The sequence below is a fragment of the Triturus cristatus genome, chromosome 3_1 (assembly GCF_964204655.1).
Source record: "Triturus cristatus chromosome 3_1, aTriCri1.1, whole genome shotgun sequence".
In the NCBI taxonomy this organism is placed as follows: domain Eukaryota; kingdom Metazoa; phylum Chordata; class Amphibia; order Caudata; family Salamandridae; genus Triturus; species Triturus cristatus.
The window spans coordinates 908,606,622-908,621,605 of record NC_140583.1 but is presented as its reverse complement, the minus strand read 5'-3'; the positions used below and the strand labels follow the sequence as shown (position 1 = coordinate 908,621,605).

At 42.2% G+C, this 14,984-nt stretch overlaps 1 protein-coding gene across 7 annotated transcripts in view; it reads right to left on the bottom strand.

The window, feature by feature from the left end:
• Positions 1 to 14,984, bottom strand: part of SLC4A10 (solute carrier family 4 member 10) — a 951,410-nt gene that overhangs the window by 165,953 nt on the left and 770,473 nt on the right. For all 7 annotated transcript variants that reach the window (XM_085645437.1, XM_085645436.1, XM_085645442.1 and 4 more), the window contains exon 17: positions 9,919 to 10,032. In XM_085645437.1, coding sequence (XP_085501563.1) covers positions 9,919 to 10,032 — 114 coding nt within the window. The remainder of the gene's footprint in view (positions 1 to 9,918; positions 10,033 to 14,984) is intronic.

Below are 14,984 nucleotides of genomic sequence, written 5' to 3'. Positions count from 1 at the left end.
CAATGCCTAGAGATGTAGAAGAGCATATGTATAACTACAAGTAGAAGTGAACAAGTGACATGTGCAATAGAGAATAATTATCTGGTTTCAGATAGAGTTTGAATAAGTGGTCTACAGTAGGCTTGTGGTTTAAGTTCTTCAGGGAAGGATAATCTGCATTTTGGGAGTCTGACAGGAAAAGGCTTGGTTAAGAGGTTTTTTTTTTTTATCTTGAGGCTATCAAGTGTTGAATTACCGCTGGTGTTTCTCTGACCTTTGGTGGAATTTGCTTTTAGCTAAAAGGCAAACCATGTTGAAGCACCTCTCGCAACAGGGATACTATTTTGTAGTATACTCTAGTATCAAGTGGCAGTCAGAGGGGGTCTCTTAAAAAGAGTATTTTACAGTCAGATCTTTTGCTCATTTAACCGGTTACGGCACAGCTTATAAAATGGTTTTGAGAGTTGCTATGGAGGCTTTGGGGAGTTTAGGTAAGATAGCAATGTCACCATCATAGTGACACTTTGCTGAAGTCAGCTAGTGGGTTTGTAGGCTTGAGCTTCTTGAGGAAGAGTTGGTATGAGGCTGTTTTGACTAGTTGAGATATGTAGTACTGCACTGCTCTTTGTCTAGGGTCATGCTATAGAAATACCACATGCATACATAGTTACGTTCTGGTTGATGACAAATCCCTGTAATTCTGCTACTGTGAGGAAGATAACTAGAGAGGAGTGTACGTGAGACCACAATTGTGCTTCGGGAGTTGGGTCGCTTTAATATAGTAATCAGAATTATCTTTTATTTGTGCTTAATTTAACACGTTCATTCAGTCTGTTATTTTTACCTGGAAGTATTTTAGATTTCTATGTTCAATGCGTTGGAGATTTTTAAGTAAGGTTGGGTGTATCTGAATACTGATGAATGATTGTGCCCTTAGATGGATAATGTAGAACCTAGGAGTACCCCACGTTTCTGTGTAAAAGTGGGAGATCTGAATGATTTCATTTGCACAAATTGATATCTTGGTGATAGGAAGGAGAACAATTTTGACACTTTCCTTTAATTCCCATTCAGCTAAAATGGCAAGAACACTTTCATGTTTTACAGTATCAAATAGTAATCCCAGGTGAATGAGGAATGAGTGGCCTCTGTCAATGGTGTTGAGTATGTTGTCAAGTATTGCTATAATTGCTATAGTTGCTGGTTCCTTGCTGCTGTTTGTTCAGAATCTGGTCAGAATCTTTTAAATGGATATGTGCCAGGATTATATAAGCTTTTCCAATGGTTGTTAGAAAATGCCACTTTTTGCAAGGTCAATGCTTTTATTTGGTGACTAATATTACTGCTTTTTAAACTCTTACAATGGGTTATTGTTGTCCATTCCGCAGCATATGTGAACTGAGCACTAAACTACGGTAAAATTGGATAATCCTCAAGTGGCAAAATAATTGGTGGATTAGCATATGGTGTAGTAAAATACACCAATAGCATGGTAAGTCAAATGTCACCTGTGGACTGCAGAACCTATTGTGGCATCCACTAGGCTGACAAGGAAAAACATGGCTTGGGGACTATATGTGAAGCATGACTGCTGCAACTTTTAAACCTGCAGACAAACCTTTTTGGTAGGAAGGAACCCTACATTTAAATATTAAGAGGGTGGTCTCTGAGTGCTGTCCCTAAGGTCCTGGGACTCTTAGCAGAGATGAAGAGGAACTACTCTAAAGAATCTGAAACTTGAGAGTTAGAAAATTGTTGGACTTCCAAGATGTGAAAAACTTCAGCTAGATCTGGTGTCAAAGGTATCTAATTTCAAGGGGACTTTGCGAAATACTGCTTCCTGGTTTGCCCTGCTGAAAGAATTTGAGTACATTCTGCATCCAACTTTTGGTCTTAATGCCTACTTGGAGGTAGTAGGACCACCTAGTTAAGGCTGATTTAGTGAAATGTACTCCATCAGCATTAACCTTCCTCACACAGCACGAGAGAGAGTATATGGCTTTAGTTTTTTTTTTAATGCCCATCAACCCCCAATCATATTCAGGCATTGAGGAGAAATAAGGAGAGAAAAATGACCCCCACAATATGGAAAGAAAATTCCATGATGTAGGGGGTCATGAGTTCTGGTAGTTTGTTTTTGCAAACTAAAACATTATGGAAATTATTTTAAACGGATGGTCATGTTTGACAGAGAGACACCGTCAAGCCTTTCCTACACTGACAGGAACCATTGTGATGGCTGTTCCTGCTAATAATTGGAATTGTCCGCAGGCCTGGCAGACATCTCAGAATTTGACAGTATGAGTAAAGGCAGGGTTTCGGACGTAAATTCTTCAACCTCCCTTGTCTGCCTGCACTCCATCTGCTAAACCCTAAATCTGGCCCTAAGTCCGAAGGAATAAATCTTGATCGATTGAAAGAGCAAAAAGTATCTGACCAATGAAAGGAGTTCGGTAGGCTGAAAATGTTGGTTGTCTAGCTTAGAACTTTTGCTGCCAAAGGCAGTGGCTTCAGCCAGACCTCATCCATTAGCTACCCAACTTTTATATGACTTTGATGGATATATCCTTCAACCTTGCTCCAATGGAGGACTTTGACTTGCATTTCAGAGTCTAAGTCAGAAAGTGAAAGCTGTGACTGTGAAGACCCATTTGGTATATGCGACCTCCACTTTATCGTGATTGGCATGAAATTGCGAATAGGTCCAGATCAACCAAGAACATCAACTTCCTACTGCTTCTTTTTTTGTTCATACGTTTTGCTCTAAAATATAAGAAAAAAATACATCTCCAGTTCTCCTTATTGGATTTCAGCCTTATTTATATTTTTTTCAAATCAAATTAGTCCCTTTTTCTAGACATCGGTTGAGGGATTTTAACTATATTGTGTTTTGACATTTTAATTGCTGTGGTACTGTTACGTACTTCATACACTTTTCCTTACATTAAGCCTTTTTGACCTGTGGCATGGCTGGCTATCAGGAATGGAGAAAAGGTTTTTTTATTGAACTTCTGTGTTGAACCTCCTTTTGACTTATTTTTTGGGAAGGGCTCAAATCCATCCAACTAATGATTCATGTTCTTACAATAGTTTGTTCCCATAAAGGGTAATTTGGATACTGTTCTGAAACTTTAAAAGTCCAGAGGTTCAAGTTTAGGTTTTGTTCAGTAGGGCTACAATCTGACCACATTTTAGTGATGAAGGGAATGTGTCTTCTTCGGGTGATGCATTGATAATTTTGAGTATTAGAGGGATAATGTCTAAATTGCCAACTTTTATACAGATGACCTGAATGGGTTCATCAATATTCGATGAGGTTACGCATATATTCATGTCCACCCAACCCAAATTCTCTTACCCAAGCTCTGCTGCAATTGACCTTAGTTTAACAGACAGGCAGTGGCAGTTAGTACTCACAATCTATTTTGGCAGATTTTACCCATACAAAACCATAGAAATTCAGCAGTTATAGCTGCCTGAGCTAACAATAGCTTATGCCCCTGCAAGGCACTGTTTATGACCTAAATAAAACTCACACTAAATATAGGGTAGCGAAGTGCAGAATGATAACTAATGGTACACTAGTCTACACTAGTCTGGGTTGGGCATAACAATTGTTATGGACGAAAACCCTCACTCACCCGAGGGTGACATGCTTCATCATTGGGTTCCTCCAACACACGGGGACCGCAAGGTACCCCATGTGGGCTACGACTTTACCCCAAAGGGAAGGAGCGGCAGTGCAAAGCACTTGTTGGTTCTACCAACTCGATATGGTAAGGAGGGGCAGAGTGCGAAAATAATAATAAAGAGTGTTTAAAAGACTGTCTCTCTAGGGGCATCTACTTTATTCTTCCTGCCTAGGTAGTAGTACATTAAAATGCAAGTGAATGTAGGGTTGCAAAAATATACCCTAACCAAAGATCAACATGTTTCTGCCCAGGTGACGAAGATGTTCAGGGCATTCATCAGGATCATTGTAGAGTCATTCTGCTAATATGGTGCATAAATCATAATGAATTACTTAGGCCTTATGTTTTAACCATCAATCGCAGTATCAATCTATGCGTTGGATCTGAAGGCTCTAAAGCATATTGTTATGTGTCTACTCAACCATCTGCCGAGTCTCACACCACGTCAATTATGCTTAATAACAAGTGGCTCTGCTTCGAGGACTCACATATTATATCAATCATAACATAGTCAATGGCATCACTGATGACATCTCACATGACATCACTGCTGATATCATCCACAGAACCACTCACTCACACACCCACTCACACACCCATAAAACCATCTCGTACACCCACTCAGACACCCAGTCAAACAGTCAGATACACATTCAAGTACTCATACATCTACTTACTCATTCATTGAGCGATTGAAACACCCACTGACTCATACAGCCACTCATGCAGTCACTTACTCACCCATACAGCTACTCATACAACTAGTCACTCACCCATACAGCTACTCATATAGCCACACAATCAAACATACAGTTACTACAAACCAAATTATTAACCCGTATGGCCTCTCACACACCCACTCACTCACCCATACAGCCTCTCAACACAGCCACTCACTCACCCATACAACCAATTGCACATTCACTCACACACTGACACACCCACACAAACACTTACATACCCATTCACACACCCATACAAGTATTCACACATCCAGTCACTCATCCATACAGCCATTCATGCAGACACAAACTCTATAATACAGCCACTCACACACCAAATGACTTAAACAAACTCCAACTCAAACAGCCACTCACTCACCCACACAGCACACTTGCACACACATTCACTCATTCATACAGCCATTCACACAGCCACTATCTCACTCATACAGTCACTCATACACCAATACAGCCACTGACACACCCACTGACTCACCAATACAGCCACTCACACAGCCACTCACCCACACACACCCACTTCTACACCTATACATCCACTCACACACCCACTCACACATGCATATAGCCGTTCAGACACCCACTCACACACGAATACACACAGCCACTCACATATTATATATTAAAAGTAGTATCACTCATTAGTAGTACACTTAGTATACTAATTAAACTTTTGTAGTAGCTTAGTATATATGTTTAGCACAGATAAATTGTTGGAAAGCACTTACAGTCACTGGATGATATCATGAGTGATGTCATCAGTGATGCCATTTCAGATGTGATGTTAGTTACCATGTCATGAGTGATATATTATGTGAGGTCATAAGCAGTGCATTATGGGGTTGTAAGTTATAGTTAGGTAAAGTAACTATAGCTGCTGAATTTCTATGGTTTTGTACAAATAAAATCAGAGCGTAACTATAACGTCCCCGTAACCTTTGTAATATATATATATATACACACACACACATCAAAGTGTGCAAAACACTTAATATTTTTGTTGTTTTGCAGTTTTATATAGAGCAGTGACCAAATATACCAAGATAGCTTTAACAAGAGTGAAAAGAGGTCAACTTTTCCGTTACATTTCTTCAGGTTCAGGGAAATATAGCTAGACTACAGCTAATTGGAACCAGGGTAGATGAGGAAAGGTATCCAGTCCAAAATAGTTCTACTTTACCTGCTACAGTGCAGGAAAAGCACTATCCAACCCTACAGTAGAGTTCACAATGCCGCATAGGTAGGGCAGAGGATCACGTCTAGATGCCAAAAAAAGGGGACCATGCGGTTACTGACACATGGCCTTCCTTCCTCTGCTGACCTGTAGGTAGATTAATACCAAAGACAGCTCTCCTGTTTTTACTGTGTTAAGGGGACTACAACTTTAATAAATCTCCCCCTGGTACACTTTAGACTTTTTTAAATCACCTGTGCACCAGTCCACACATGTATACTACCTCACCTGCACTCATCGCATGGATAAAATCAAAAGTCTGCACTAAAGAGCCCCCACTGAGGGACCTGTTGACCATTGCAGTGCCGGCCCAATGAGGAGCACTCTTTGAGGAAGCATGACACCCTTTTGGGTGTGTGATGGCATTCAGATTTGATCACTTTGATCCCCCTCGGATCCTTCTGGTCGATTTGTCAGATCTACCTGAAAGCGCTCTCCTTCCTCTCTTTCCCCTTCCGTGTGGAACTGCATCTTTCTTTGTGCTAGATTGGTCACTTAGGAACTTGAGTGCTGGACCTGTTTAATCCGCTCTTTGTCCCTCTCTTGAGGACTCCATACATGGGTTCCTGCTGAACTACTCATATTTTGTTTTGTGAATTAGTTCCTATGTGTTTAGTCTAATTTTCTTAGTGATTATTCTTTGATAGTGATCATGAACTGAATATTAGCAAGTACTGTGATTAATGAAAATGTTCTTGATACTCCTCATTTTTAAAAAAAATATGAAAAGTATAGTGTTTGTGATGAATAAGTGATCCCAAACAGCTTATTCATTATGTAATGTCAGTGCCCAATGTTGCAACTGTATTTCTTCATTGACATGTTATTGGTTTCTTGGTATTTCAATTATTAATGTTCTACTTTTTGAAGATGTTACTAAAATGTTCTTTTCAGACATAATAACAACTCAAGATTGATATTCAATCTTTAGTGTGACCATGATAACTGTTTTGTAATATATGTGACTCAACCTCACCACCAGCTCCTTTGAGCTATGTCTTGACTGCTCTACCAGGACACCCTGGAGAGTTAGGGAGGGTTGAAAGGGCATATGTCAGTCATGAATCAAGTACCCAATGCCTTGCTTCTAGATGCCCATAATTAACCAGTTATGCTGATAGAAAATATTTCTCCATCTATGTGGCTGCACCTGTCAATGCATTTTTTTTTATGTAGCACAAACTTGACCCAAAAGTACTGGAATGCTTTAATGAGCACCAGTTACATTACACAAGGACACAATCATTATTGGTTTTAAGGCACACAAAAAAAGTAGTTTGCCCAGAATCACAGGATATTGAGCCGACGCCAAGACCCAAACTTGGCATGTTATTCCCAATTGGGATGGGGAAACTTGTAATTTGTGATAACTATAGCACCCAGAACATTCTGAACCTCAGGTTGTTGGATTTTACTGTGCGTGATTGTTGGAAACCAGGACCTGTTTGCATTGTCCCCCCAATTTTTGACATATTTTAGACCCTTAGATGCTGGTCTTCAGACTCTAGGAGTGCCCTGGGTTCTGCTGGGCAGGCACAGGGTCAGTGTTATGTTGAACATACGGTGGAAACGCATACATAAGGTATACTATATATTAGGGTACACTTATAATTGGCATGACCTACCTTATAAGTCCCTAGTACATGATATGTCCCGGGGAGTAAAACTACCCTTAAGTCCCCAGTATATAGTAGGGCATGGCAGTTTAGAGGCCAGCAGCCCTTTCTGCACTTGCATGTGTGCACAGCTGAGGGCCTGAGGTCATTTTAAAAGCAGCCCTGTGTTCCAGCACTGCTTTTAAATGTAAATTGTGCTCAAAAGCGACTTTGGTGGTAGGGGCACTTAAAAATTGATACACAATATTTCTTAGCATATTAGGCACCCCAGGGGTCTCCCCTGGTTGACCCTGGGGTGGGGGTTATGTAATTATAAGGAGGACCCTTATAAAAGAGATTTTATATGCCCTACGGGTAGAGAAATTCCACATTTCACTTACCCCCTTGCAGTAAAGTGCTTCCCAAAATTGACTTTTGTGCAAGGACCATTGTGGAGTGAGGATCTACATTATTTTTGCATCTTAAGAAACCCTAAGGTCTCCCCTAGGTGTCCCATGGGTGGAGGGTTATGAAGCTAAAAGCAGGGTCCTTCTAAAAGAGGATTTACAGGCCCTGGTGATGGAGAAATTGGATATTTCATTTTCCCCATTGTAGATCCCCAGTTACATAGGTTGACATGGCAATAGTTTATTAATGAGTAACTATAGCTAGGACATCACAAAATATCACTCAAGGACTTTGGAGAATGACATTGATAAATCCAGCAATATGCTATTGTTGAATGTATGCTGAAATATACAGAAAATAAGTTATAAGGCTTTCTTGTCCATAAGCCAAAATGTGGCCTTCCTGTGGTCTCCCCTGATTGGTCAGAGTTAAGAGGATTAGCCAGGCTGCTTTGATGAAGTGATAAGGAGAGGCTGTCTGGTAGGAGATGGCTCTGCTACACAGGAATGCCACAGCAGGTGGAAGGGGTCATAAAGCATGAGCTTTGAAGGAAAAATGGGACAGGCAGAGAAGGCCAGGTCTATCTACCCCCTCGGAACCCCGTCATATGGCAGGCTTAAGGAAGGAATTTTCAGATGCCAGGTGGAGGAGAGCTATGGAAATGAGCCATACTGAAGATTGGTGTAACTAGTTCTTGGTCTTCTGCTGAGACTTTAGCCATATTGAATTTTAGAGGAATAGTGCTTTCTGGAAGACCGTTATGCAACACTTGGAGGAATTGGTCACGTTCTAGGGTGTTGCCCTGCACCTCATTGGCCAGGAGTGCTCTCCCGATTGACCCCAGAGAACACTGAATGAGTATCTGAGAGGAGCAGATCCTCTCCTATCTGCTGCTTGAAACTAAGAAAAGAAGAAGGGTCCATGCTGGAAGTTTGATTTGCACCATCCAGGCCCTGCACTCTGACTGACTGCACCTGCCTCACACTCTGGAAATACAGCATTGTGGACCTAACTTGCTTCAAGAGGAATAAAGAGTGGACTCCCTGCAAGCTATAGGTTAACTTAATAGACCTTAATAGAATCCCCAGCCTGGAGTGCGTCCAGTGGATTTGTAAGGGTTTTATCCAAGTGGATGGTGGGAACTGAAGTTCCAAACTTTCAAGGACAATCTTGGAGATTCCAGACCCTTTAATTGTGTTTTGGAAACTTTCGGACCCCCAGAGGAACTTCAAGAAGAAGTTCCAGAAGCGTGGAGAACTTTGAAGCAACTTTGGAAAAAGCTCCAGAAGGTGACCGGCTCAAACGCGAGAGCCATGCAGGCAACCTTCAACCACAAGCGGGCCTACCATGCTGGTTCGTCCAGCAGAAGATCTTTGGAGGTCTGACTTCCAGAGTTTGACTGCGAGCTCTCTGGAAAGCAAGCCGTCAAATCCTCACCGAACCAGGACTGGTGAAGAGTATTGAGGGAGCCCGGCAGAAAAAGCTCCCAAAATATTTCTAGGTCCAAAGGTAAACCTTTGACTGAGGCCTATCGTGAGGGCAGGACTACATCATGGTCAGCCTGAAACTTTGACTTTCTCCCGGTCTAGCGCAACCAGATATTCCAATAGGCACTATAGGTTTCTATCTGCTATATAGTGCTAAATATTTACAAATTCATTTCTTTGGTTCCCTACGTTGGATTTTTTTCATTTTGGTGTCATTTTAAAAATAAAAATATTTCCTATGTTTATAAATTGGTGTTGAATTTTTATTATGTGTTTTGTCTTAATTATTCACTAAAAAGGTGTTTTTAAATGCTGTACATACCTTTCTCTTAAGTTAAGTCTGCCTGCTCGCAGCCAAGTTACCAATGATTGAGCATGGGAATAATTTTCTTTGAACTAATCTGAGCCCTAGACTGTGGCAGTGGCCTTATTGCCAGTGGTGGATGCATATTTACCACTACTAATAACCCACTTTTCAACAGTGATAACATTTTATATAACCCTTCCGGGCACTTGTACTTAAGGCATAAGCTTGGGGTTCTCCTCTATAGGTGACCCATTTATGAGCATTGCTACAGATTCCCTGATCTTTTATAAAAATGCAATAAATTACCAATTGGGTTGAGTGCTGCTAAATGTTTTGCTTCATGTTTCTCTGTTGCAGTATTGGAGTTATTGAACTATTTCTTTGATCTTGTCCCATAGATATAGCATTGAATGAAATATGATGCACATCAGTTTTAATTTAATTATATATCAAAATGGAAAATATACTTTATTTACCTTAAACACATTTGGAACTTGTAGCTTTGGTGATGGGATGCCAATGGCATAGTCTATTAAAACCATACTCATGATAGTTAGGAAAACAGCAAAGTCACTGATGATGGAACGTACCTGAAATTGTAAAAGGAGTTGAAACAAGTGACATCAGAAGTGTTTTTGCTGCTATAGGTATTAAAATAGTCATTTGCTTCTGTGTAAAGCCCTACATTTTAGCTATTACAAGAAAGTAAAAAATAACAATTTCTGAAAATAAGTTTTTCAGAACTACTATGCATAGGTTTATGTTACTGTTAAGAAATATATACATATACATTACACTAATTATTTTACATTAAAACATACACACACACACATTCACATATGCTCACCAATTTACAAAGCTTTTTTATGATTAATTGTTTAATTAGACTTCTGTTAATGAAAGCTAAACAAAACCTAACAATTCTAATTTTCATATCTTATTACTGCACCTTGCAGAGAACAGCTTCAACAATCTCTCCATCCTACAGACAGAAAGGGTTTTTCACAAAGAAAAATGCATTTTCTAAAATGTAAAATTCTACAGACTACATAATGACCTCTTGTTCTTTCTACAACTGAAAATCAAACAGCATTGCTCAATATAACACATACACTTTTCAATAAAGAGTTCCTTATTTTGCAAACACCTTTCTCAAGCTAAATGATGCAGACTAAAAATGTATATGGTGTACCTTATGTAATATGGTCTTATATTGCCATCTCCGGCTTCTGGTGAGTTGGCAGATGACTCAAACTTTGTGTTTGTAGTGCCAGAACATCTCGAAAGCAATGTAGGACCATATTACCTGTATCTCATAAATATTCACTGAAATAAAATAAAGTTTAAAGTGCAGTTGCAGTTAGGTTTGATTGTAGCACCTTAACATACATTTCAAAAACATCACAAATGCATTAGAAAAAACACAGTAAAGACAAGTTACGTTTACAATTATAAACTGAAAAACCAGTGCGATTTGCAAGTTACGGGTTTGGACCATATCTGTTATGTTAACGAACTTATAAAGCGCATGGTTACACTTAGAACAGTGTGTCCCCGCGCTGCGATGAGGCAGCAAGAGCAGGTACTGAGGTCTATTCAGGAGGGAACAGGAGAGTCTTTAATTTCTTCCTAAAAATGCCTTCAATGGGTTCCAATCGGAGGCATACTGGCAGTTTGTTCCAGGATTGGGCTGCCAAAAACCAAAAAGAACGGCCCCCCATCCTGGCTCTCTTCACCATCGGGATACAAACTAAACCCAGCCCCTCAGACATGAGGCGGCGGTTGGGAGTGTAGGGGGTAAGAAGGTTCCGCAGATAGACTGGAGAGGTCCCATGCATAATGCGGTGGCATACACCTAGTGCCTTAAAACGAGCTCGTTCCCCGATAGGGAGCCAGTGTAAGGAAGTAAGAGCCGGTTTAGAGGGTGCTGTCCTTGGACGTTTCAGGACTAGACGGGCCGCTGTGTTCTGCATGCATTGGAGTCTCTGTATGCACCTTTCTGTAGCACCCAAAAAGAGGGCATTCCCATAATCAAGACCGGAGGTCACAAGTGCATGAATCATGGTCTTCCTGGCCGCAGCGGGCAATATGTCCAGAGTTTTCCTAAGTCCTTTTAGAACTCCGTAACATGTGCCCGCAACCCGTCTGGTATGATAATAAAACGAGAGGTGGGTGTCTATCCAGACCCCAAGGTTTTTTGCCTGAGCACAGGGAACAGGAGTAGGGCCCAAATCCTGCGGCCACCACGCAGACGACCAGACAGAAGGAGCTTTTCCCACCGCCAGCACCTCGGTCTTATTGCCGTTAAGTTTTAAGCAGTTTATGTCCATCCAGGCTGCAAGTTCTTGGAGGCACGCCACAAAGTTGGGAGCTGCCGATTGTTGATCCTGAGTCAGGGACACAACCAACTGAGTGTCATCGGCATAGGATACCACTCCAATCCCAAAACCTTCAGCAATCTCAGCCAAGGGAGCCACATAAAGATTAAAAAGGGTGGGGCTTAGGATTGAGCCCTGAGGGACCCCCTGCTGCAGTGCCATCACTTTCGAGTAGAACTTACCCTGCCTCACCTGAAAGCTACGGGTGTTCAAGAAAGAGGTGAGCCAGCCCAAGGCCCTCCCAGACACACCTCCCTTCTTCGGACGATCAACCAATATCTTGTGGGCCACCGTGTCAAAGGCCGCACTGAGATCAAGCAGGATCAGGGCCACAGTATGACCTGCGTCCACAAATTGCCGAAGGGTCTCAGTGGCCAGGAGAAGGGCGGACTCCGTCGAATGACAAGCACGGAAGCCCGACTGGGTGGGATGTAAAAGATGGTATTTCCCAATATGAGCCGTAAGCTGCTGGTTGACCACTTTCTCTGCGATCTTGGCAAAATAGGGAAGAAGAGAGATGGGCCGCAGATTATCTAGGCGTTCAAGGCCTAGGTGCGTTTTTTTTGGGAGGGGGAGAACAACTGCCTCCTTCCAGCAGCTAGGGACTGTGCTGGTCTCAAATGAGACCTCCAGGAGATGCCTGATGAAGGGTTCCAGCGCTTCTAAGCACCTCTCAAGTCTTCTCAGGGAGGCCTGGTCTTTAGGAGACCCTGACTTTACACTCCGACAAATATTTATCAGAATTTCGGGGGGGGGGGAGTGAAAAAGTTCTCAAGCCTCTCCTCCTCAGCTACACTTACATGGCGTGATCTAGCCCATATGTCTTGGTCAGCCAGGACCACATCAGGGAAACAGGAGTAGATCGTTAGTACCTTCTCGGAGAAGAATTCTGCTATTTGGTTACAGCGTTCGGCTGAGCCTTCAGCAGGCGCTGCTATAGAGTCCAGAGAGGAGATCTCTTTATAGACCCTAAATAATTCTCTAGTGGAGTTTTCCGCAGACCTGATTCTTTCAAGGTAGTATTCAGCCTTGGTTTTCCTGATAAGCCTATGATAGGCTTTCAGCGATGTTTTATACTCTTTCCTCCCTTGCACAGAGAAGTCCTTCCTCCATAGTCTTTCAACGCGTTTACAATCTGCCTTAGCCATTCTCAGTACATTATTGAACCATGGGGCAGATTTTTTGGTTCTGGTTAGTGTTTTCCACGACCAGGGGGCAGTCTTGTTAAGAGCTTCTTCTATCCTCCCATCCAGTTCAAGACAGGCACTATCAGCGTCCTCACCCCCAGGCGGACCCCCCATCAGGAGGGCACTCTTAAACTTGTCCGGGGAAAAGCTAGCCCATTTCCGGCAGGCTATACCCTCATTCGAGTGCTCTTGCACCTTCGACATGGGGGTCCGCAGCACGAAAGGGACTAAGTAGCGGTCCGTCCAGATCAAAGGTAGGGGGGTACCGACTACAACCTCCTTCCAGTTGGTAAAGATAGGGTCAAGCAAATGGCCCTTCTGATGGGTGGAGCACGTAACACTGAGTTGTAATTGAAGTGTCGCTAGTCCCTGGCACAGAGATTGTGCCATTGTGCAACCGGCATCTTCCAGATGTAAATTAAGATCACCTAGCACAATGAGCTTGCTATAGCACAGTGCAGGTTGGGTAAGGTAGTCAACCAAACTTGATACAAACCGGGGTGGATACCCCGGAGGCCTGTATACCAGGAGTCCTTTCACAATACACTTGCTATCAATCGTAATAGTGAATAGGCCGACCTCACAGTCAGTAATGGCGATAGACTCAAGTTGGCACTGGATGTCGTGCTTAAAAATTATAGCCACGCCACCTCCCCTACCAGAGTCCCTATCAATACAATTGATAGAATACCCAACTGGTAGTGCTTCGAGGAGCTCTGGAGCAGAGTCCTCGTCCAACCAGGTTTCAGTGAGAAACATGATATCGACCTGATTATCAATCAGGAGGTCATAGATCTCTAGTCAGTGTTTCCTGAGAGAGCGGCAGTTCAAGAGACCGCAGGTTAGAGTAGGTGAACCCACCTTTCCCTCAAGCGTAGAGTTAAATTTAAAGGAACAGTGGTTGCAGGCTCTAATGAGGCATGCATAGAGTGAGTGCAAGTTTTGGCAGTTTTGGGGCGAAGAGCAAGAAGATCCTGACTATTATAATATAGTGCCCTACTAAAACCACCAGGGGGACTGGCCCCGGGCCTCGTACGGCCGCGGACGGGCACAGACGGGCTTGCCTGAGGCGCGCCCTTGGCGCGCCGGCGGCGCGCCCACTGCGCGCCGGCGGCGCGCCCACTGCGCGCGTGCGCTGCGCGGGCACCAGAGAATGCTTTTTTAAGCCTCCCCTCTGCCTGGCTGTCACCGGAAGTGCCTTGCCCTGACATTCTCCACCCTCCGCGCAACGGTACTAGTTACCGCGTCGGACCGGGGCGGGAAGGAAGGAAGGAGCAAAGGCACACAATTATCCCCAGGTAACTGCCTCTCAAAGAAACAATATTTAAAAGCTTTAAAAGTACACAGCAATCACAGGCTAAAATATTTAAAAAAAAGACTCAGCTTTAAAATTAAAAAGACTCAGCTTTCACTCCCAAAGCAACCAAAACTGCAGACAAAGAAGTGGAATGTCAAAATAAATCTTTTATTTGTTTTTAATAAACCATGTGATATTTGGATTCCATTTGGGTTAGATGACTTTAAGATATATTCACAGTAACTGTTAAAAAGAAGACTTGCCTTTATTTGTTTAGCATTCTCCATAGCTCACTTCCTGTGGGATTCAAAGTTAGTATAATTCATTCTAAGGATCAAGGACATTTTGAGGTGATAATGTATTTGAAGAAGAGCGGATTAGGATAGTTACTTAGAAATTAAAGCAGAAGACATTTATTTTTTGGTTCAAAATATTTTATTGGGTTTTGGCAAACGAAAAACAAAGCAAAAGAATGATACAGTGTTGGTATATATAACAAATCGATACTTAATTCAAAAACATTGGCATATAAGAGATATATATATATATACCAAATGTTTACAATTGTCATAGAAGCAATAAAAAAACAAGGAGTGAATACGGAACAAACAGAGACTACTTCCCAAAGCAATAGACATACAGCAATGACTATAAAGTAAGAAATGGAATTAATAAACACT